Raw genomic sequence first — 23,655 nt, forward strand, 5'->3', positions numbered from 1 at the left:
AAATTCAAATATATATTCCATACTTAAAAAAGTTTGTATCTCATACAAAGAATTATACTCAACTCAAATTCTGCAAAAAGGATCCGGATCCTCTAATGTGAAAATTCACATGACCATGTCATGTGGGGAATCATAACCATACAAAAGTAAATTAATGGTAAAAAAGGAAGAGAGAGAAAAAATGATAAATTAGGTAGTTATGAAATCATAACCGTTGATTTAGCTTTGTATGGTTGTGATCTTCTCACATGACCATATCATGTTTTTTTGACACATGAGAGAATTCATTTCCCTGCAAAAGCCACCCTCGATTCCCAACCCACTATATCCTTGTATTACTACCGGGGTGTTATGGTGCTTCTCCCAACCCTTTTAAGCTTCCTTGTGATTGTTTTTAAATGATGCCTGTGATCTCTGAAGCACGAACCAGTTCTTTTCTTTAAATTGTCCGACACGTTTCGACATGCGTCCGACACGCAGTCAACATTTTGGGACACACGATCAACTCTCCGACACGTTCCGACACATTTTTTCGACACGCAGTCAATTTTTTCCGACACTTTTTTTTTCACTTCTTAATTTTATTTTATTAACTAAAAATAAATAAATAAATTATAAATCAAATTTTTTCCGTTATGAAATTTACATGAAAAATTAACAAAGTATGAAAAATTATTTTTGTTTATATTTATGTTATGAAAATAGAATATTTGATTGGTTATATGACTTATTATAGGCTGTTATATGTATTAAATATAAATTACATTATATATTTTTAAAATATTATTTAATATCAAAACGTGTCCCAACATGTCAAAATATGACATTTTTTAGAATTAACGTGTCGACGTGTCGTGTCGTGTCTTGTCTCCCGTGTCAGTATCGGTGCATCATAGCTTGTGATTACTAGTTTACTTTCATATGATTCAAAAAATTATGGAGAGGGAAGGTAAGGTGTGCATGATGCAAAACCTCACTGTTTCACTTACAAGATTGTAGATTTGACCTCCTTTGTTTCAAGGGCTATTTTCCAAGGAGAAAAACTTTGATGCACTCAAAGTACTGAATTCGTGCTCCTTTTTATTAGTAATAAAAAAATCTTATCTTTTTATTCAATTTTTTTTAAGTCCTAATTTTTTTTTTTTTAGTAAAAGAGAGCTCATGATGCAGCAAATTTTTTCTCTTTTCCGAGACATGAAACTAATTAGACATAAAATTGTTGGTCGCCTTTTGCAGTATGTCATTGTCCGGTCGAACTAATATTATATGCATATAAACATATATTAATTAATATGTATTTCTGGGTTTATCTCAATTTTTTTCTTTTTTTGAATATTCATGTTAATAAACTTTGTTTATGCGTGCTTGCATGCATGGCCTGTCCCAAACTAGAATAAAGGAAGACGGTTGGCATCAGGTGTAGCGAGCCGGCCATAAAAAATAGTTAATTTATGAGATCAACCATTATGATTTTTCGTAGGGACGTACCCTTCATAGCGACGCGTTGAACCAGGCCCCGGGTTTAGCGAACAATGTGCTAAGGCCATAAGGCAAGGCGCTACATCGAGCTCCAGGTGTAGTGATAAATGAGCTAAGGTCCTTGCCTCAAGGCAATATGTCAGGTCTTCACTCGAATTTGGTGAGAAGTAGGTCAGGGTCCCAACATGAAGATGGGCAAGCATACGGACAAGTACAGCCCAGAAGTTAAGGATGCGATAAAGAATTTGGAATATAGGAACCTTAACGGGTAAATTGGTGTCTTTTGTGTCACAACACGAACTCACAAACCGATCTCTTCTACGTTACAGCACGAACAGATCTCTCTAGGTTCTTAAAAACCTTCTAAGCTATCTCTCGAGAGGGAAGGGAGTGTGTGGCACTTTTCAGATCTGAGCTTACCTCTTCTTTTCAAATGACCCAGAAGGTTGATGACTTAAGTAGTAGTATTTACATGGATTCCAAGAAACCCTAGCCCTAAGCTCATTGGGCTCTAGGCTTCTTGGGCTCTTCTCGTACTCTTAGCTCATTTGGGCTTTAGTAAAAGAGCACAAACCCAACAATCTCCCATTTGTTCTTTTGGATACAAACTTGAGTTCAAAACCCAAGATCATATAACCCATGAGTCATCATTAACTGAAAACCATCTTATCACTTATCTCAAGCTACCATGAGGAATGAGGATCTACCATCTGTTATTAATCAAGGCTCCTCATAATTAACAAATAATTATCTAATTCGGTGTTACTCCACTAAAAGCTCGAAATTGAACTCCAAGATTAGTAACACTTATAACATGAAGATGTATTGCCTGTTTGTAGAATGTCTATAATTGATTGACAAGTTTTCTGTAACACAATCAATTATTTATTCGTTTGACTATGATAGTTTCTCTAATGGGTTATACGCACTGACCAGTGTTTTCAATACCCAACTATTAAAACATATCAAGGGGATATATCCTACAAATTTCATATTATTTATTTCATAAATACTTATAATCAAATAATCTCATTCCCAAAATATCGATAATGTTGTTATAAAATTAATAAGGAATATGGGAGGAAATACGAGAAAAGAAAATTGACACAAAAGTAAGGTAGAATCTAATTCTTATTCGTCATCACATTTACATAGAAGTCATATCCTTATATAGAATATTTATGAACAAGGAAGTAAGTACAATTCAATACATCATTATGTGGTGGTTACATAATCATAAATTGGGAGATAAATACCAACGATTTTCAGATTTGGATTTACCGTTTCAGAATACAAAAACGTCATCCATCAATATTTTGTAACACTCCCCCTTGGATAACAATTTAATATGAATATGCCTCATTAAAACCTTGTTAAGAAAAATCAAGTGGGATAAAACCTTAGCGAAGGAAAAAGAGTACAATATCCGTAATTAATATGCCACCTTTTATATGTTAATTAGACTGTCTCGTTACAAATCTTTCCAAGAAAAATCCAGTGGGATAAAAACTCAGAAAAGGGAAAAATAGTACATCTCATATTTTACTCCCCCTGACGGTAACATCATTTGATGTCTCTGTCTTTGAGCCTCATATATCAGCTTCTCAAAATTTGAATTAAGTTATATCTGCCAAATTATTCTTTGAGCAAATTTATTGAACTCAATGAAATAATTGCTCTTCCACTCGTGATAGAAATCTTGTGTGATATCTGCCTTTGTGTAGTTCATGTAAATAACCTGCATTATAATTATTCTAGTATTTTCATGTCGGATAAGAGTATGATCCTGCTAATAGACTTACAAACAGGAAAATAAAAATATGAGAGTAAATTGGGAGAAAATGTGGGGATAGAAAGTTGAACATACACTTATTAGATATTTTTATTGCTCTCTCTTGGATGTTCACCCTTTATTATACACTAATAAGATTGCCTCATTATAAAAAAACTTCCCAAGAAAAACTTAGTGGGTTAAAAACTTGGTAAAGGAAAAAGAGTGCAATTCTTATAACTCACCCTCCGAGTATTTATTATAGTTATCATATGAGTAAATGTAATCATAATATTTTTCCCTTAACTGAGCCATATAATTAATCTCCTTTATCACGTTATATTCCCTGATAGCATTTCAAGATTAGGAAATTATTTTTCATTGGGGGTGAAATGGATAATTTATTTATGTCAAACGATCTCATAATCATTGGGGTACTCAATGGATTTGCTTTATCCATATACAATCTCTTTAATTATAAATCAACTGATAAATATTTTATCAAGGCGATTATACCACATATGTCTTTATTTCTTTAATCCATTTAATGATATTTGAAGCTTTATTCAACAAATTCCCGGGAATTCTTATATGCTTCAAAGTTTTAAATCCTTCTGGGATTTTCATATAAATTTCATTATTGATCGAATAAGCCATATAAATAGGCTATAATAACATCCATTAGATGCATGCTAATTTTTCATATACTGCTTCATTAATAAGATATCTGAAGATAATTACATCCACCACAAGAGAATATATTTTTGTATAATAAATGCCAGCCTTTTGTGAAAAATCATTGTGCTACAAGCAGTGTTATGAAACCCGGACCGACCCGGGTCGACTCGGGAACCGGTAAACCGGTCATATAACTGGTCCGGTTGAAGCAACGGACCGGTTATGCATCAGAACCGGTGCGACCCGGTCGATTTTCATGAAAACCGGTGACCCAGTCGGTTAACCGGTGACCCGACCCAGTCCCAAAAAAAAAATTAATTTTTTTTAAAAAAAAAAATCATAATGGACATATTTGAATATTTTTTTGCTTATTGACTTACATAAGTTATGTACCTACAACACTAATATTATCTCAATTATACACTATGCAGAAAATTTTGATTTGATTTATAGTTAGAGATGTCGTTTTCTTAACCTAGAGTCTCGTATCACGATCATTATATTTTTGTTTGATCTTTTATTGGATAATAATATGTCATTTATTATTTTTTATATTAAAATATTTGAATTATTTATCATTTTTTTTAGATATTTGAGTATGTTTATAATTTTTTAATATAAATTATAAAATTGCATATAATTACCGGGTCATGTGGTTGAACCAGTAACCCACTGGTTGAACCAGTGATCCAGTGACCCAGTACCTCGACCGAGTCAATGACCGGGTCGGTTTTAATAACATTGGCTACAAGTCGTGTTTTATATCTTATGACTTCATTTTCTCATTATAATTTTTGCACATTTCTACCACACTGGCTTTACACCTTCATATGTTTGGGTTATAGATCCAAAAACCTTGAATTTGAATTGCGTCTTTATATTTTTTGCCAATCATCATCAATAAATTTATCTTTAAGATCCTCATCTTATTTCATCATTTCATTTTATGCAAAAATATTGCCGACAACTATATGTTTACGGTTCTAACTTTTTCCTGTAATGACATAACCAATAGAGATCTCTTCATTTTCATTTATTTTCAGGTACCTGAACCTCCCTCGAGGTTTTATTAAAGTTATGTCTTCGTGATTAACAATTGTCTTCATATTATGACCATCTTAATCATTTGCTCAGTTAAACCATCTGACAGTCGATGTATAATTTCTTTTTCTCATATTTGCTTTCTGCGAGGATCTATATGAGACAATAATGCATTCTTTATTTTCCATCTGTTTATTCTCTTTCCCTCATGTTGGAAAGACTGATAACAATAATACACTAAATCTCCAGTCATTATTTCAAGATATTATATAAGGATATTCATATCCAACATATATTTCCAAATTATTTCAAGATATTATATAAGGAGATTCATATCCAACATATATTCCCAATCATATATGGGATTCATCTTTGTGCGTTGTGGTGGAGTAATTATAATATAAATCGCACATCTAAAAATTATGAGTAAATACCATTTTTGGTCCTCAGCAAATTTCATGATGCCCGCTTTAGTCCCTAGCAAATAAAAAGGCTCATCATGGTCCCTAAGAAATTCAAAATTAACCCATTTTAATCCTTTTAGGGACTAATATGGGTCATTTTTGAATTTGTGAAGGACCACGATTTCAACTAAATGAGTCCATTTTGAATTTCCTAGGGACCACGATGGGTTTTTTTTATTTGTTAGGGACTAAAGCGGGCATCATAAAATTTGTTGAGGACCAAAAAGGGTATTTACTCAAAAATTATTTGGCTCCTAACCATAAGTCAATGTAATGGGGAGATGATAACTTATTGGCACGATGCATACAAGTATTGTAGTATAAATATAGCATGTCCCCATGCCAAAATAGGGAGCTTTGTTCTCATAGGCAATGTTCTAGCAATCAATTGGAGACATAATATAAATTCACTAGCATTATGAAGATTAATTGTCTTTATTGTGTTCTTAATATTATTATTTGAGCAAACAATCTCATAAATGTCAAGATAGAGAAACATGTAGCCATTTTATAGATGCATCTATTAAATTCATAATATTTGAAAGGTCCACACGATGGGTGAATGAGCCCATACATTTCACCCTGTATGCATTTCAAAATGCCAGAGATTGAATCTCAACTTTAGCTAGTATAATTTCTCTTGAGAACAAGCAATACAAGAAAATTCAATAAATTGAAGAATCTTCTGCTTCTTCAATGCATAAGAAAAAGCTCCATCCTTTCCTTCTCTCTCTTTTGTTGCACCATCACCTAACCTCAAGACACCATTATAGCCTTGAGAAAAATAATCCAAACACTTGGTAGCCTCTTCCTTGCATGTGCCTAGCCAGCCACCGAGGATAAGGAGGGATCAAGGAGAAAGAGTTCTCGCTAGCAAGAAGGAGATAACCGTGTGGATCACCATTGGAGGGCGTCATCCTTTTGCGCCTACGAGTGAAAAGGTAATTCTGAAACCCTATCGTTTCAACGTAAAGCATTCATACATAGGGTGTATAGATGGTCTATGCTTCCGCTGCGAAATTTTTTTGTTTTCCACCCATGTATGCGCACCATAGTATGACTATGGTGCAGTCTTTCGAACCTTCATCATTTGAATTTTTTAATAATTTGTTTGCATCATATTTGATCCAGGATGGTCCAACCGGTCATGCCAAATAATGTAGCTATCATAATCAATATCCTTTTGATTTACCAAGGCATGTTTTTCAACCATGCTAATATTAGTGTAGTTTTTATCGAAAGAAAAACAATTAATTTTTTTTATTCACATTTCTTACCTACAATATTTGTAATAATAGTCAATTTTATCACCATTTGTAATAATGGTCCCCTTTGATAATCATATATTAGCTCTTCTAGAGCTTTCAATTAATTTTTATATTGCCAATTATTGTATTGAAATTGGTTTCCTCCAAATCAATATGTGTGATTGCATGCATCACATATGGGGACATCAAAATCATTTTATATTTAGGAAATTGATAAAACAATTCATATTTTGTTACTTCAAGAGCAATAACCAACAAAAATATTGTTAGCCCTCAACAGTGAGGTTAATTTCGATGGCATGAGATTCATAACACTTGTCCTTATTTTAATTTGTCATATTCATTTCATTAGCCACATTCGTTTGGCTTCTTTCATGATTTGATCCAATGTTGGATTTTCTATGATCCCCTCAGGGGTTATATCATTACATGTCTCATAGCTCTCAAAATGGCTAGTCTTTCATAGATTTGACATAATTTTAACCCAACGGATCTATAAAGAACCATAATAATTAAAATTAAAATATTGAAACAGTTTCAATATTAAAGAACCATGATAATTGAAAATAAAATATTGAAACGGTTTCAAGATGCTAATCATAAAGCATTTAATTATTTTATATCTATAACAATCAATTTGAACGAAAACTGTCATTTTAAAGGCTATTAAACTTATATAACATTCAAATTGATCGTTAATACTTTATAACGTTTGATTCTGAAAATATAATCATTAATCGTATTTTGTGTATAAGGCTGAAACGGTTAATATGAATTATATGAAACTGAAAAAGAAATATTTGAGCTTTTTTTTTTTGTATCAACTTTACAATGACTATTATTGCAAATAAATTTGAATTCAACCAATAAATTTGATGCAAATACCATAAAGAGAATGAAAATATCATCAATACACAAAATGAAACGGGTTCAGGTAAAAGAAAATTATAACGTTCGGTTACAATAATCATTAATAATGTCCATCAATAATCGACACAATTGCATTCAATCATTAAAATCACAACTGCAATAATTATTATTATATCATTTAATATATATGCATAATCATGTCAACTCACAAACATGATTATTACAACTCATGATTGTATTCAAATTTAAATAAAAGGAAAACGAATACTAATCAAGAATCAAAACACAATAAAAATATAAACATTTATAGTAATGGTCAACAGGATTTTAACATTCATTGCATATGCAGCAACTATAATATATAATTTTCAAATACCCAATAATGATTTTCAAGCATTCACGGGAACTTCAAGAGGAGTTGAAGAATATATATATATATATATTTTTTTTTCAAATATCTTTTGATACTTAGATGGTAGAGACTATTATATCACGAGGTTATGACTATTCATTCAAATGTCACATAATAATTTAAATAATTTCAAGCAAAAGTAATACTAAGTTTATCAATTAAAAAAAAAAACCTACATATCACCCTTAAGGAAATATATCACAAACCCAACATAAGAAAAAAAAAATGCTCACGTATGTTTCATAATTCTTACTTTCCATATTGCTTTGGATACAGGGTATAGAAAACAAAACAAAAATAAATAAATAAATTGTACTGGGAAGGATATTGTGACAAGTTGTGTTATGATTACCAATCAATCTCACCGTTAGATCGATTATGTTGATCCAACGGTTATATTTATTTCCATCTTTGTATGGTCATGATTCCCCATATTTAAAGTGAAAACGTTAAATATGAGAAATCATAACCATACAAAGGTGAAAATAAATATAAAGTATTAAATTTGGGGAATCATGACCATACAAAGATGGAAATAAATATAACCGTTGGATCAATATAATCGATCAGTCACTTAGTAGTAACACAACTTAGTTGTCACAATATTCTTTCCCAATTGTACTTAACAAATTAGGAGAGTACAAATATATGCATGACAATAAAAGAAAAATTAGCATTCAAATTGAAGTACAATCATAACATAACAGTATTTTTCTAACAGAGATGCAAATAATCACAACAAAGAACAAAGATACTCATCTTCAGTTCTTCCGCATCAGAGGCAGGTAAATTAATTTTTTCAAAGATGCAGCAAAACAAACAGTATTCTTCCGCATCAGAGGCAAGTAAATTAATTTTTTCAAAGATGCAACAACAAAAACACATACCCAGGAATAATGCAAACCATATTAAACCTCAAAATAATCAATGAAATGAAATTGATAAGAGAAATAAAATTGATAAGAGATCGTGGACCTGATTCGGGAACGGAGCTTGGAACTCCATGTGATTCGATCTATAACAGAGATCAGGTTTGGGTCTTGGAGGAGGTGGACGACGACCATGATTCAGTGACCACGATTCAGTGGTTCGACCCTCACGAGATCCAGAAGAGACGATAAGTAGTTGTCTTCGTAGGTTGATGAAAAAAAATTCTCTCATCTTTTCGATGATTTTTTTTAATAATTTTTTTTTTTATGTTTGGTGATCTGTGATTTCTGGTTTCGATTAAAAAAAATGGAAAATATCTCTTTGGTATGGAAGAGATTATCGTGCTGATAACATATTATAAAATTAATAAGAAATATCAGAGGAAATAGAAAGAGATACAAAAGTAAGGTAAAATCTAATTCTTATTTGTCATCACATTTACATAGAAGTCATATCCTCGTATAGGATATATATGAACAAAAAAGTAAAATACATGGTTATGTGGTGGTTACGTAATCATAAATTGAGAATAAATAGCAACAGTTTTCAGATTTGGATTTATCATTTCAAAATAAAAAACGTCATCGATCAATATTTGTTATTTGTGGTGTTGACTTTGGATGCAGTACAGCAAAACTTGCTACAACAATTACAGTTGGCCTAAGATATGATGGGCTCCCCGTTTGGCGGGAAATTATTGGAAAAGTTGTCATGGAAAAATATGAGAAGGTTGAGAAAGTGGGTCTCAAGCTCCATGTGGTCCTTTGCTTTCATGGATGCTAGCTGTATTAATGGAAAAGTTGTCGTGGAAAATTATGAGATGGTTCAGAAAGTGGCTTGCGTCGAAACTCTGTTATTTTTTAATGCGTGTTTTGATTGCTCTGTTCCTCGCTCTTAATTTTATTTCATGTATGACCGAGTCTATAAATTTGTCTTTCCAGGAAAAAAATAAGAAAGTATATAATCAATTTTATTTTATGCTTGTGCTGGTACGGTTTTGTTATTTTATAAAGGTTGTTCAATCACAAGAATATGAATCAAAATAACTTTTTTATGCTAAATAAAAGGATTAGGATGTGCATCGCTAGTTCATTTTAAAGCTATACCGAGGAAAACAAAAAGCGCTTTGTTAAGCAAAATTACTTTTTACTTGACTCAATAAGAATGTTTGAAACATAAGGAGGTTGCATCGACCAGGCTTTTTTATTTTAAAGTTTAAAATATGGGTTCGCTTTTTCTGCCGTTACTGCAGATAACTTATCTGCAGTAAGTCAATACGACGTCGTTTTGGGACGGAAATCATGGTGTTTTTGTAATTTTAATTTATTTTAGGGTTATAATAGTCTTTATATTGATAATTTTTAAGATTTCAATACCAAAACGACGTCGTTTTGGGGATAAATGCAGATAACTTCTCTGCATTAACTGCGGAAATATTTTTCTCTTAAAATATTTATAATATTTACGTAAAATGTATGCAAGAAAATAAATATAATAGTAATCACAATAAAAAAAAGGAAAAAAAATAATTGAGGGTGAAATCAGTAAAAACCCACGAATACCTTTGTTCATAACTTGTGTACAAATTAATATAGAATTGGAAAGAATGTTTTCTAAATATTAAAAAGTTCTATGTCCAGACTAGTAAGCATAAGTAAACATGTAACCGATGATATTAAAATTGGCCTGGTTAATGACTCAATATTAGGTCATTGATTGAACTCTTCATGATACGATAATTATATGTAAATCTATAATGTATATTAAAAGATTATAAACATATTCAAATAGCTGAAAATAATAGTATAATTTCTAAATATTTTAATATAAAAATAATAAATTACACATTATTATCTAATAAAAGATCAAATAAATATATAATGCTTGTGATATTAGTGTTTCAGGAACGACATCTATAAATCAAATTAAAATTTCCTACATAGTACTTAATTGATATAATATTAGTATTGTATGTACATAATCTAGGTAAGTCAATAAGCAACAAATTACTCAAATATATCAATTATGATTTTTTATTTTAAAAAAAATTGTAATTTTTTTTTTAAATAAATCGGGTCGGGTGATTGGTTAACCGACCAGGTCATCAATTTTCATCAAAATTGGTCGGGCCACACCGAATCTAGTGCATGGCCAATTCGCTGTTTCACCCAAACTAATTATATGATCGATTTTCAAGTCGACTCAGCCAGACTGTCCAGGTTTATTGACAATGCATGTAACTGATCATATAAAACGTTGTATACAAAAGTTTAAACTGTAATTGTTATTAAAAAAAAGGAAAAAACTTCATTTTCAACCATTGTGGTTTTGTGCTTTATCATTTGACCCCCTGTGATTTTAAACTTATCACTTAGACTCATTGTGCTTAAATAATTTATCATTTAACCCCTCGTGGTTTCAAACTTTCACTTAGACACCTTGTGATTAGAAAAAATTTCACTTAGACCCCTTGTGGTTACAAAAATAAAAATTTTAAAAAATAAATTTTAAAATAAATATTCTCTCTTTTTTATTTTATATCCTCACCTAATAATGCATTTAGGGTTTAAAAAATAAAAATGAATTTATAAAAAATTCACTTATTTTTATCAAGAAAATAAATTCAATTCAAATCAAATATTATTAATTTTATCTATTTTTTACCCTACGTCGTTATAAAATTATCTAAAGAAAGTAAATATCTTATTCTGATAATACATATTTAATTTATCTTAAATAATATTTTTTAATTTCAAATATATTTAAAAATAAGATAATTTATAAATTAATTTCAAAATAAATAACTTGAAATATTTTTTAAACCATGAATACATTACACGAGGATATAAAATAAAAAAGAGAAAATTTATTTTTAAAAATATTTATTTTTTAAATCATAAGGTGTCTAAGTGAAATTTTTGTAACGACAAGGAGTGTAAATGAAAATTTGAAACCATAGAGGGTTAAATGACAAAATATCCCAGCACAGTGGGTCTAACTGATAAGGTTAAAATCACAGGGAGCCAAACGATAAATTACAAAATCATTAGTGGATGAAAATGAAATTTTCCCTAAAAAAAACCGGACTAATGAGATTTACCTTGACAAAGTTTAAAATAACTTTTTTAAATGATATATCCGCATAGTATAAATGATGTAAAACATTAAAAAGTAAAAACATCTAATCATTATTTTGAAACTCAGCGTTCAACCAATCAGATGAGAAATTACAATGGTAAAGCCCAAGTTAAATAGATATTTAAATGAAATTTTATACGTATATGCATATATTTTTATTAATAAATAATCATATACAAAAACATTTTAAAAATGTTTTAAATTGTGTGTTTTAAAAAAAAAAGCATATACGGTGGAACAAGAAAATTTTATAGAAAAATTCAAGATATAGAAACCCCAAGCAATACCAAGTTGGGGAATTGGGGGTAATCGCCTAATCCTTCCTAATGACAAGGAAAACCTGACTTGAATTTTAGATAATAATTATTTTCATTTGACAACCAGAAAAAAATATTATCAGTTAAAAAAATTTAATAAATTGATTATTTAGGAAGATATTTAAGGATTGCTTCCTTGTTCTATGTGGGGAGGAAGATGCTCAGCGTGGTACGTGGAACCCATGTCGGTAACTTCCTATTAGTAACCTTTTTATTTCGAACATTAATACAGAGATCGTGGGACTCACCTAATTTTCAAGTCAAGATGTTGTTATCAAATAATAATACCTGTATGTGCCAAAGTTGTCAATGTAATCGTTAACACATTTTTAATCTTTTTTTATTAACACATTAAATCAAGGCATTTAGAATACATCTTCACAAGTTTGAGAGTTAAATACTTAAATTCGTTGACTTTTGACAAGGGACCAAACCGAAAAGTAAACTACATTTGTCAGTTTCCATACCTGATTCCTTCCTAAAGAAAAGCATATCCGCATAGCCTTTCTCCATACTTTCCACCCAATGTTCAATCCAAGTTCTCAATCTCGAATATGGATCATCTACACTTCAAAATAATACTGTATTTTTTAATCAAAGGTTAGAATTATCTGTTGAGGATGTGAAATCTTATTCTCATCTCTATTTAAGTTGAAGTGTTGAACACTGTCTCATCATCTACATAATCATATTCAAGTCTCGTTGGTAAGTCTTTGACTGCAACTCTCATCTCTTATATTTACCAAATACCAAGTTACTTTCTTCTTTTCATTCTCTCCCAACAGTGAGAACCGTACTTCCAGTGGCTGTGGGCTACTTGATTGATTGATAAGATGCGTCGTAATAATATCGAAGATAGGTTACTCTCTTGGAGATCCAAGCTCCTGCGATCGTTTAGGGCCCTGTTGGGTTGTGGGCCATCTTTTGGTCCAAGACCGTTGGATCAGGGAGGTAAAGCTTCAAGCTCTTCCGGTCTGAACTCGTTGGATCAGGGTTTCAATAGCATCCAAAGCAGCACGTCATCTCCGCGGATCTGTAAATACGATGTGTTTATCAGTTTCAGAGGTAGTGATACTCGCAACTCTTTTGTTGACCATCTTTTTGCTCATCTCTCCAGGAAAGGTCTTTTTGCCTTTAAGGATGACAAACGGCTCGGGAAAGGAGAACCCATTAAATCACAGCTTTTACAAGCAATTGAAGATTCACGGGTTTCTATCGTTGTCTTTTCCCCAGATTATGCTTCTTCAACATGGTGTTTGGATGAAATGGCTTCTATAAATGCATGCCGTAAAAATTTGAAACAAACTGTTTTCCCAATTTTCTATGATGTGGATCCATCTCATGTACGAAAACAGAATGGGGTGTACGAGGATGCCTTTCTCTTACACACTAAGAGATTTGAACAAGATGAAGCCAAGGTTGATCGATGGGAGGAAGCTATGTCGGATTTGGCAGGATTAGCTGGTTGGGATGTCAGGAATAAGTGAGTACTATGGTCATTTTATTTTATTTTTAACATGAGTTTCTGGTTAGCAACAAATTTATATCCATTAATATATTATCCAAACATGAATTTCTACTTTTATTTTCTCCTTATTTTCTTAGTTGATAATTTAGTGATCTTATTTTTTCACTTTCTCTTTCAGGCCAGAGTTTGAAGAAATTGAAAAAATTCTCCGCGAGGTAATAAAAACATTGGGTCATAAATTCTCAGGGTTTATGCATGATGTTATTGGGATACAACCTCATGTAGCAACATTAGAAAGCTTTTTAAAATTAAGCTCAGAGGAGGATAATTTTCGAGTTTTGGGAATTTGGGGGATGAGTGGAATAGGAAAAACAACTCTTGCTACTGTCTTGTATGACAGAATCTCTTATCAGTTTGACTTCTGCTGTTTTATTGAGGATGTAAGCAAAATTTATAGAGATGGTGGTGCTACTGATTTGCAGAAACATATTCTTCGTCAAACTCTAAAAGAAGAAGATCTAGACAAATACGATCCTCTTGAAATATCCGGAATTGTAACAGATAGGCTACACAAGATAAAGGTCCTTGTAGTTCTTGACAATGTTAATCAATTAAAGCAATTACAGGAATTAGCTATAAATCCTAAATTGCTTCGCGCAGGAAGTAGAATGATTGTAGCCACTGAAGATGAACATATTCTTAAAGCGTATGGAGCAGATAAAGTTTATAAGGCTCAATTGATGAATGATAACGACGCTTGTCAACTTTTATGCAGAAAAGCCTTCAAAAGTGATGATTCAAGCAGCAATTTTGTAGAGCTGATCCCTGAGATAGTAAAATATGCTAAAGGCCTTCCATTAGTAATTAGTGTAGTGGGTTCTTTTTTGTGTACCCGAGATGCTCCCCACTGGATAGACGCCTTGGATAGATTGAAGAATAATCCAGACAAAGATATTATGGATGTGCTTCGTTTAAGTTTTGATGGACTACAACATGAGGAGAAGGAAATATTTCTACACATTGCTTGTTTCTTTAAAGGGGAGGGAGTGGATTATGTAAAACGAATTCTAGATGCTTGTGGATTACACCCTCACATTGGAATACAACGTCTCATTGAGACATCACTCATAATCATTAAAAATGAGAAAATTCATATGCATGAAATGTTGCAAGAATTGGGAAAGCATATTGTTCGGCAACAATTTCCCCAAGAACCAGGATCATGGAGTAGATTGTGGCGTTACCTGGATTTCCATCATGTCTCGATGACAAAAACGGTACCAACTCATCTTTCAGAATTTGAATTCCCTGATCTTCCTGTTTTTTTTTTTTTTCATTAGAAAGTTTAAAGATTTTAATTATTTAATAAAGATATGTAGTCATAGACAAGGTTTTATTTCTATCAAAAAATAAGTTCAGTTAATTCAAGTGATTTCATTTTTTCCAATTTTTAAAACATATGTTTGTTCTTATATTTTTTAGGGAACAGACAAGGTTAAAGCTATAGTTCTAGATCAAAAAGATGTTTCCGAATGTCCTCAGGCGATTGCAGGTGCGAGTGCGGAAGGATTGTCGAAGATGACAAGCCTTAGATTGCTCATATTAAATCATATGAATTTTTCAGGAGACCTCAATTTTCTTCCTAACAGCCTGCAATGTCTTATGTGGCGCGATTACCCTTTCACTTCTTTGCCATCCAATTTTGAGCCCTATGGTCTTGTTGAATTGAATATGCGTAATAGCAGCATCCAACGATTGTGGGACGGCCGCAAGGTACTTTAATATTTTTGCTTTTCATTTTTTTTATTTAAAAAAAATAAAGGATATTATATTGTAACAACCAATTAGTATTACTACCAATATTATTAGCAATCAATTTCACCGTTTAGATGGATTATGTTAATCCAACGGTTATATTTATTTTCATCTTTATATGGTTATGATTTTTTCTATTTAATGCTTTCACATTAAATATGAGAAATCATAATCATACAAAGGTGGAGATAAATGTAAAGTATTAAATATAGGGAATCATAACCATAGAAAGATGGAAATAAATATAACTGTTTAATCGATCTAACGATGAAATTAATTGGTAGTAATATTAACTGGTTGTTACAATATCATTTCCCAAGAAATAATGGGAACAAACGATTATATATCTCAATTCTTTTTCTAAAGAAGTGGCACAATAGTTGGATTTTCTTTTCTTTTTTTCATTCTATAATGACATAATAATTTAAAAAAGGGAAAAATTCAGAAATCCCTTGTGGTTTCTCTTAGAATCATTTACTCCCTATGGTTATTTTTTTATCATTTACCCCCTATGGCTTTTTTCATCCATTTTACTCTTGTAAAAAGAATTATAAAGAGGTAAATGATAAAAAAAAAAAAAAATTCCACAAGGAGGTAAGTGATATTAAGAGAATGATTTCTCTTAAAAATCCATATGGTGGTTTTTGAACTTTTCCCTTTTAATAATTGTAAATGAATATATTATACCGATTTAAACACAAATTGTTTAATTAAAGAACAAATTGTAAATAAGTAGCATATATTATAACATTTCCCTTTAACATTTACTTTTTTGTTTAATTAAAAAAAAAAAATTGTATTCTCAATTATTTCTTGAAAGAAGTAGCATATATTATACCGATTTAAACACAATTTTTTTTATTAAGGTATTATGGTACCTTAATAAAATTTTACTTAAAAATTTATTGTGTTTAAAATTTTTGATAGAGCTCTTTAAAAATGACAAATGTACGTGAGAGGTGAAATTTATTTCAAAATAATTTTTTCTTACTTTTATTAAATTATAGAAAATCATAATTTACTTTCTCACTTTCGTTCTCCTTTTTTATAAATAAAACTTTTGACTCCAATTCTGATTACATGCCAAAGTAAATCAATAAATGAAATTCAAGTTTTGATACAACATGCTAATTAATTGGTATTTGCTAATTCTCTTTTCACAGGATCTTCCCTTTTTAAAAAGGATAGATTTGAGCAACTCTAAAGATCTTATGGAAACTCCAATCTTTGATGGGACCCCAAATCTTGAGCGGTTAGATCTCACAGGATGTACAAACCTACACCATGTCCATCAATCAATTGGAATTTTGAGTAAACTTGTTTTCTTGAGTTTGCAAAACTGTAGCAGTCTGGTTGTCTTTGATTTTGGCTGTTACACTAATTTAAGTTCTCTGAAAGTTCTGGACCTCTCTGGTTGCGCAAAACTTGAAAAAATGCCAGATTTTACAAGGGCATTGAATCTCGAGTACCTTGATATTGATCAATGTACTAGCTTATCTACGGTTCATCCATCAATTGGGACTCGTACAAAGCTTAGATTCTTAAGTTGCAGAGACTGCACTAGTCTTGTGAGTATACCCTATCAGGTTTACACCATGCAATCTCTTATAACTCTAGATTTCCATGGCTGCTTTGAACTTAGAAAACTACCCCCAAGGTGGTCTTTATATTTTTCTACGAACTTTCCAGCTTTGATTCTTCTAGATTTAGGCTTTTGCAATCTAAGTGAAATACCCGTTTGTATTGGAGAGGTGAAGTGTTTAGAAAGACTAAATCTAGAGGGAAACAACTTTGTTTCATTACCTTCTACCATCGGGAGGCTTGAAAGGCTAGCATATTTAAACTTGGCGCATTGCCATGAGCTTCAATCTTTACGTGAGCTTCCGTATCCGCAGGCAAGTGATTCATCAGTGGGAAGGTATTTTGAAACGGCATCCGGATCCCGTGATCATAGGTCTGGATTATATATTTTTGATTGCCCCAAGCTGGCTGCTGCTAGGTTCTGGGAGACTGCATTTCGGTGGCTTGAAAGACTAATTGAGGTGCGTAAAGAAGATTAGTTAGGGTACACACTTAGCATGCCTTTCCTTCCACTATCTCTCTCTAGCTCTGATATATCTGTGTGGTTTTTTGTTTGGTACCAGGAACCCCGACACTTCCGGTGTGGCTTTGACATTGTTATTCCTTGGGATTGGAAAATTATTGATTCTTCATCAAATCGTATTCTTCCTAGGTGGTTCAGACATCAATTTAACGAGGCTTGGTGGTTCAGACATCAATTTAACGAGGCTTCAGTAAAAAGGATAGAAGGTTTTGATGTGAATGACAACTGGAATGGTTTTGCCTTCTGTGTAGCATTTGAGATAAACAATCATATTGCGATGTCTGGTTCACCAGATTGGTTCTCCTTGTCACGACCACATCCTTTTTATCTTTCTTTTGAAAGTGAATTCACGGAAGAATGCTTTGATATGCCACTCAGTTTGGAACTGAACAAGATTGTTGGATCAAAATATCTTTGGATAATCTATATCTCTCGAGAGCATTGCCATTTTGTGAAAACAGGAGCGCGTATCACATTTAAAGCCCGCCCAGGTCTCATGATGAAAGAATGGGGGTTACGCATGGTAGTCGAGGAAGACGCGGATGCAGAAGAAGTCCCCTTTGTCATTAATAATGTAAAAGAAAGCAGCTTGTGTCCTGAAATCCAGCTTCCCTACAATTGGTTGGTTACTAAGGAAGAGGAAGACGAGAATCGTGGAGCCAAGGGCAAAGAAAATACAGCCTTCCTTCACTTAGGTCAGCCGTAGTGAAACCACACAGCATCTTCCCCAAGCCCTGAGGTAATTATCTTACTAAAGCATTAACACATCATTAATTAATTATTAATTACTAAGTTTATCAAAGTGCATACAACTTTGGTAACCAAGTTTATCCAAGAATGTTTTTATTAATATGTTGACACATCTTCAATAATTAATTATTGTTCAGTTCTGCCAATGAAGAATAAAATAGGAAATGACATTTGGGAGTTCTTTTTGTCTAATTACTCTGGAATGACTAAGGAGACATATCAGAGTTGACTATAGTGAAGCTTAATTGTAAAGTAATCTAGTTCTAGTATACCTTCTATTGTCTAATTATTTGGAAAGACTAAGGAGGCATATCAGAGTTGACCATAACGAAGTTTGATTGCAAAGTATCATTCTGTGAGAACATATTTAACAAACATGCTTGTGGATGCATAAGCTCAAGCTGGAATATGCTTTGAATATTAGCCTATGACATAAGTGATGCTTAATCTTTGTTTATGTTAGTGTTGGTTGTTTTCAAAATATTACTTGTTAAATGGATATCATCTGAAGGATAGACTTGAAGCATCTTCGTATAATAAACTGTACTATATAGTGGAAAATGATCATTTCGTTTTGTCATAATATTTTGTTCAATCAAAACACATTGCTGGATATTATATAATTTGGAAACTATGTCTTTGGTTTTGCAAACAGAAACTATATTCTGTTGTGAACTTAACAAAACAGGAACTTTTTTTTCCTGTTCTGAAATTAACAAAACAGTAGTACCTTTTATTCTATAAAACAACAAAAACTTGTTGTAGAGTAATTTGGGGATCATCCTGAACAATACTAAATTTTTCTAGAAGTTTGGACTACTTTTTCCCCTCTTATCCAATTTGCCAACATATGCTTTCGCATATGCTCTTGATGTTTAGTTTTGTCCTGCGTCCTCTGCTGTTTTTATGTGGAAATTTCAACATTTTTTTTCTCCAGATGGTCCCAAAGTGAGAATGGAAAATCTGCAGTAAGGGCTCTGAATTTGGTTGGATGCAAATGGCTGAGCCTATGATGAAACTATATACAAAGGCAACTGATGGTTCTGGCATTGAAATTTGGAAAGAAGGAAGGTGCTTTGTTCTGGCAATTCTGGGATGCGGACCTTGGTTTTGGATCATCCAAGCAAAGAAAATGTTAGATCATCTAGAAAGTGTTTTAGGTCCGAGCCTGTTGTCGTGAAGAGTGACCATTTCACTGTTGTCAGTGAAGCCCCAGTATATACTTAGGAGCTTCAATTCAGTATTTGTTAGATTTTCTAGATGATTGTCTGAAAGGAGAATGGGAATAACCTTGAATTTTCAATCTATTAGTGTGAAATTTTCGTTTGTAAAATACAATGCAGAATTTGAATTTCTTGTTTTATGAATTACTCTTAAAAGGGGAATAAATATCAAGTTTTAAATTTTTGTTTTATTTTCCTTGCATTGTATCTGATCCTTATGCTTTGTTTTTCTGGTTGGAAATGAGAAAATTGCCTAAATGAGCAGAGTTTTTCTGACGTTCAGTTTTAACAAGCCTCATAGTTTCCTGTTGCACAAAATTGATTATGAAAAGTTCTTGAATAACTTGGTGATTTTCAACATAATATTGTATTATTGTCACCAGCAATGAAGCTGGCCATTATTGTTTGACTTTGGCATGACCTCTACCATTAAGATTGGTCAAATAATTTTGATTTTGCACCTTTATAGGGAAATGATTCATCTGATGGTACCTTTTCCTTGTCTTTGTTTTGCAGGAAGTTAACAAAGTGTTAGTTGTTGAAAAGATATTTTCATCAATGGCTTAGAATGGCAAACATGCTTTGTGCTGTGTGTTGGTGATGAAAGATTTGACGGGGACATGTTTAAAATAATTAACAGTGTAATGTCAAGGAATATTCTTTTCATTTGCTTGCATGGTTGGACAGGGAAATATGGTCGAGGAGCTGATATTAGGAGTCAGGTGATTCATAAACTGTGATTCTCAACTCTGGAGAAAGCTGAGAAAAGTTTGGAGTTCCTTCTTGAACTGCCTCTATTGGGAGATTGGAGATGAACCAGCATCAAGTTTCAGAGGGATCATTGGATTGGCCTTGGCGCAAATCTTCTACACTTAGCCATCAACAAGCCTCCCGCTGAGGATCATCACTCACAGTTACTGACTGGGTGGATAGGGAGGGGAATTGCAACAGATTTTTGGACTGGAGCACCATTTGGTGGATTCAGGCAATATTACCGCCTCAGAAGGATGCTGGACCCGACACTCTAATGTGGAAGAACAAGAAGCAGGGTAAAACTGATGTTCGAGCAACTTATTGACACCTAATGGGCATCAATGCTACTACTCCTAATCCAATTTGGAACCGCATTTGGAGTTGGAAGGGTCCACAAACAGATCAAATTATTCATTTGGACTTTAGCTCACATTCGGCTTACCACAAGGGACACATGGGAACAATGGTGCCAAGGCTTACCTAATTGTATGCATTGCCTTTCAGAGCAGGAGACATCTTTCATTGCATGTTTTGCGGGAATGACCTTGCGCTAAGATGTGCTAGAAGTCTTTGGTTAATGCTATAGATTAGAAAACTACTACTTTTCCACTGACAGGGAAGAGTAGATTATCAATAACTTCTAGAAATCTGGGCAAAGAAGCATTACTTGCTGCTACAAATGGACATGGCGTAATAAAAGTTCGCATGAAGTGAATTTCGTAAGACCGGCTAAGCCAAACATGGTTATCCTAAAACAGTGGCCGGACCCAAAAAAAATTATTTATAGGTGCATATTTAGTCGAATATTTAGTGGAGGTAATTTAAGGGCAACGCCTCAGATTTTTTTTTTTAAAACAAAGTTTTAAATACATTAAAAAATAAAAGAATTTAAACAAAAAGGGATTTATATCCCTCATGTTATATGAACCAAATTTTTTGTCATGTTAAAAAAAAAACAAGACCAATTTATTGAATAATGTGTCATCTTACTTTTTTTAATATTATATAACTTGTCTTTTTCTTTATATAACAAAAAATTTCGTTAATATAACATGAGAGATATAATCCTCAAACAACAAAAGAAAAGAAAATTTCAACTTAACATAAAAAAATAGTATTCAATTTAATGATATAAAATCACTAAAACATAAGCAGTACATAAGATGTGTTTCTTTCTTAGTATGTGTTTGTATTTCTAGCAATGCATTCACTAAAATTGCTCCCTAAATGACATTCCTAATTAATTAAAAAATATATCTTATTTTTACTAAAAAAATTGTGTGACCAAATTTATGTGTGCACTTGTATACATTGGCAACCAAATTGATCCGCCAATGTCCTCAACCATGTGCACCAAATCTGTCAAGCAAGAATCCATTACTCCTCTAACAGTACCGTACAGGTTGGAAGTTGGAAGTTGGCAAGCTCCAGAGCGGGAATGGGTTACGTTCAATACTGTCAATAATGTGGACCAGGTTGCTCCGTGTGGTGGTCTTATTTGGAATGAGACTGGAGTTTGGATAAGTGGTTTTACTCAAGTGTCTACACAGCTCAGTTCTGTTTTTTTTTTCTCCGAATTGAAACCAAAAAAATAATTTAATTCGGAGAATTATCTGGTGAAAAACAATTTAGTTGAGAGAACTAAATTAGTTTAATTTTTTGAACTAGTCCAGAATTGGTACGACAATCATGTATGAACAATAGATTGAAGAATTAGAGTTCAATAAATTGAATCAAACACAGTAGCATGTCAAAATATCGTGTGTTTTTTTTTTTTTTTGATAACAAAAATATCGTGTGCTTATCAATGTTACAGTTTGTATAAAAGTTTAGCACAATGATTAAAAATTATAAGTAAAAGATTGTGTATGATAAAAATTGAGGAGAATAAAAAAAAATCAGTTTGGTTGATTAATTGATTTTAAAAAAACCAATTCGATTTATTAACAATACATTTATCTCAAATTAATTGTCATCGGTGAGAGATGAACTCAAACAAAATGTACAAAATGATTGAGAAAAAAATATTAAAGAGTTAAAAATAATAAAATGATACTAGAAATTAAAAAAAAAGTAATAAATAATAAAAAAAATTAAAATTAATATAGCGAAAACAAAGTTAAATAAGTGAGAAAAAAGAGAAAAAAAAAGAAAGTAAAAATGAAAAACTTCAGAAATAAAATAATGAAAAGTAATAATAAATAAATAAGAGAATGAGGAGAAGAAGAAAATTTCATGAATTGATTTTTGGAAAATCAATCCAGTTCATAAATTAATTTTTTAAAAAGTAATTCAGTTCATGAAGTATTTAAAACAAAAAACCTGTACAGTTCATGAAATGTTAAAAAAGAAAAAGTTAGTCTTTCAAGTACAGTATAATTCAGTTCACAAGAGTTTAGTTCTTAAAGGTGATTGATCATTGTGTCATGGTATGTACATTTTTTTTTATCAATTTATCCCCTTTTTAAACTATATATTAATTTTAACATTTTATCAAAACTATATACTAATTTGCCACGTTTAATCGATAATTAAGAAGTAATTGGACCAATTACTCGAGTAATTCATTTACTCTAGTAAATGAGTCTTCTTTACTCAAACTAATTTAATGACATGCATGATGATTGGGGTTGGATTTTGAAAAACATTTGTACATAAATGAGCCAAAATCAAACTAATTTTCTCTAATTTTATTTTTCCATATTAATGCAAGTTAGCTGACATAATTATTATTATTTTTTTTTTAAGTTTTTACTCTAATTTGGAAGGCATATATCAAAGTGAATTAATGAAATTCAAGTTTTAATACAACACGCTAACAATTACTAATTCTCTCTTCGTAGGATCTTCCCTGTTTTAAAAGGATGGATTTGAGCAACTCCAATGTTTGAAGGGATCCCACAACTTGAGCGCCTAGACCTTACAAATCTATGCCACGAATAAATCTTTGGTACTATTGTTGTACCAAAGATTCAGTGCATTCCATCAATGAGAATATTACATGTCGGCTAAAATATTTTTTTTTGCTGTCAAATTTTTTTTCTCTCCTCTGATGTGTAAAGCTCTCATTCATGGAATGCACTTAATCTAGGTACAGCAGTAGTACCAAAAATTTATTCATATGCCACGTCCATTCATCAATTGGGCTCCTCACAATTCTTGCTTTCTTGAGTT

The 23,655-nt window shown here is 32.0% G+C and overlaps 1 protein-coding gene across 7 annotated transcripts; it reads left to right on the plus strand.

Moving 5' to 3' along the window:
* The first annotated feature begins 12,883 nt into the window (after positions 1 to 12,883).
* LOC133302466 (TMV resistance protein N-like) lies at positions 12,884 to 21,332 on the plus strand. Of its 7 annotated transcripts, XM_061502243.1 has the most exons (8): positions 12,884 to 13,073; positions 13,154 to 13,319; positions 13,486 to 13,851; positions 14,015 to 15,113; positions 15,319 to 15,609; positions 16,815 to 17,693; positions 17,796 to 18,494; positions 19,443 to 20,158. In XM_061502243.1, exons 3-7 carry the CDS (start codon positions 13,634 to 13,636, stop codon positions 18,459 to 18,461), a joined length of 3,153 nt encoding a protein of 1,050 aa, XP_061358227.1. In that variant the 5' UTR covers positions 12,884 to 13,073; positions 13,154 to 13,319; positions 13,486 to 13,633; the 3' UTR covers positions 18,462 to 18,494; positions 19,443 to 20,158. The 7 variants fall into 7 exon arrangements, with proteins under 7 accessions (XP_061358227.1, XP_061358225.1, XP_061358224.1 ...); XM_061502241.1 differs by having other exon boundaries at positions 12,884 to 13,851; positions 16,815 to 17,219; positions 17,547 to 17,693; positions 19,443 to 20,159; XM_061502240.1 differs by having other exon boundaries at positions 12,884 to 13,851; positions 14,015 to 14,051; positions 14,319 to 15,113; positions 19,443 to 20,159.
* Positions 21,333 to 23,655: the final 2,323 nt, after the last annotated feature.

The sequence above is a fragment of the Gastrolobium bilobum genome, unplaced genomic scaffold (genome assembly GCF_033153095.1).
Source record: "Gastrolobium bilobum isolate Gb01-03AN ecotype WA unplaced genomic scaffold, APGP_CSIRO_Gbil_v1 utg11463, whole genome shotgun sequence".
Classification (NCBI taxonomy): Eukaryota; Viridiplantae; Streptophyta; class Magnoliopsida; order Fabales; family Fabaceae; genus Gastrolobium; species Gastrolobium bilobum.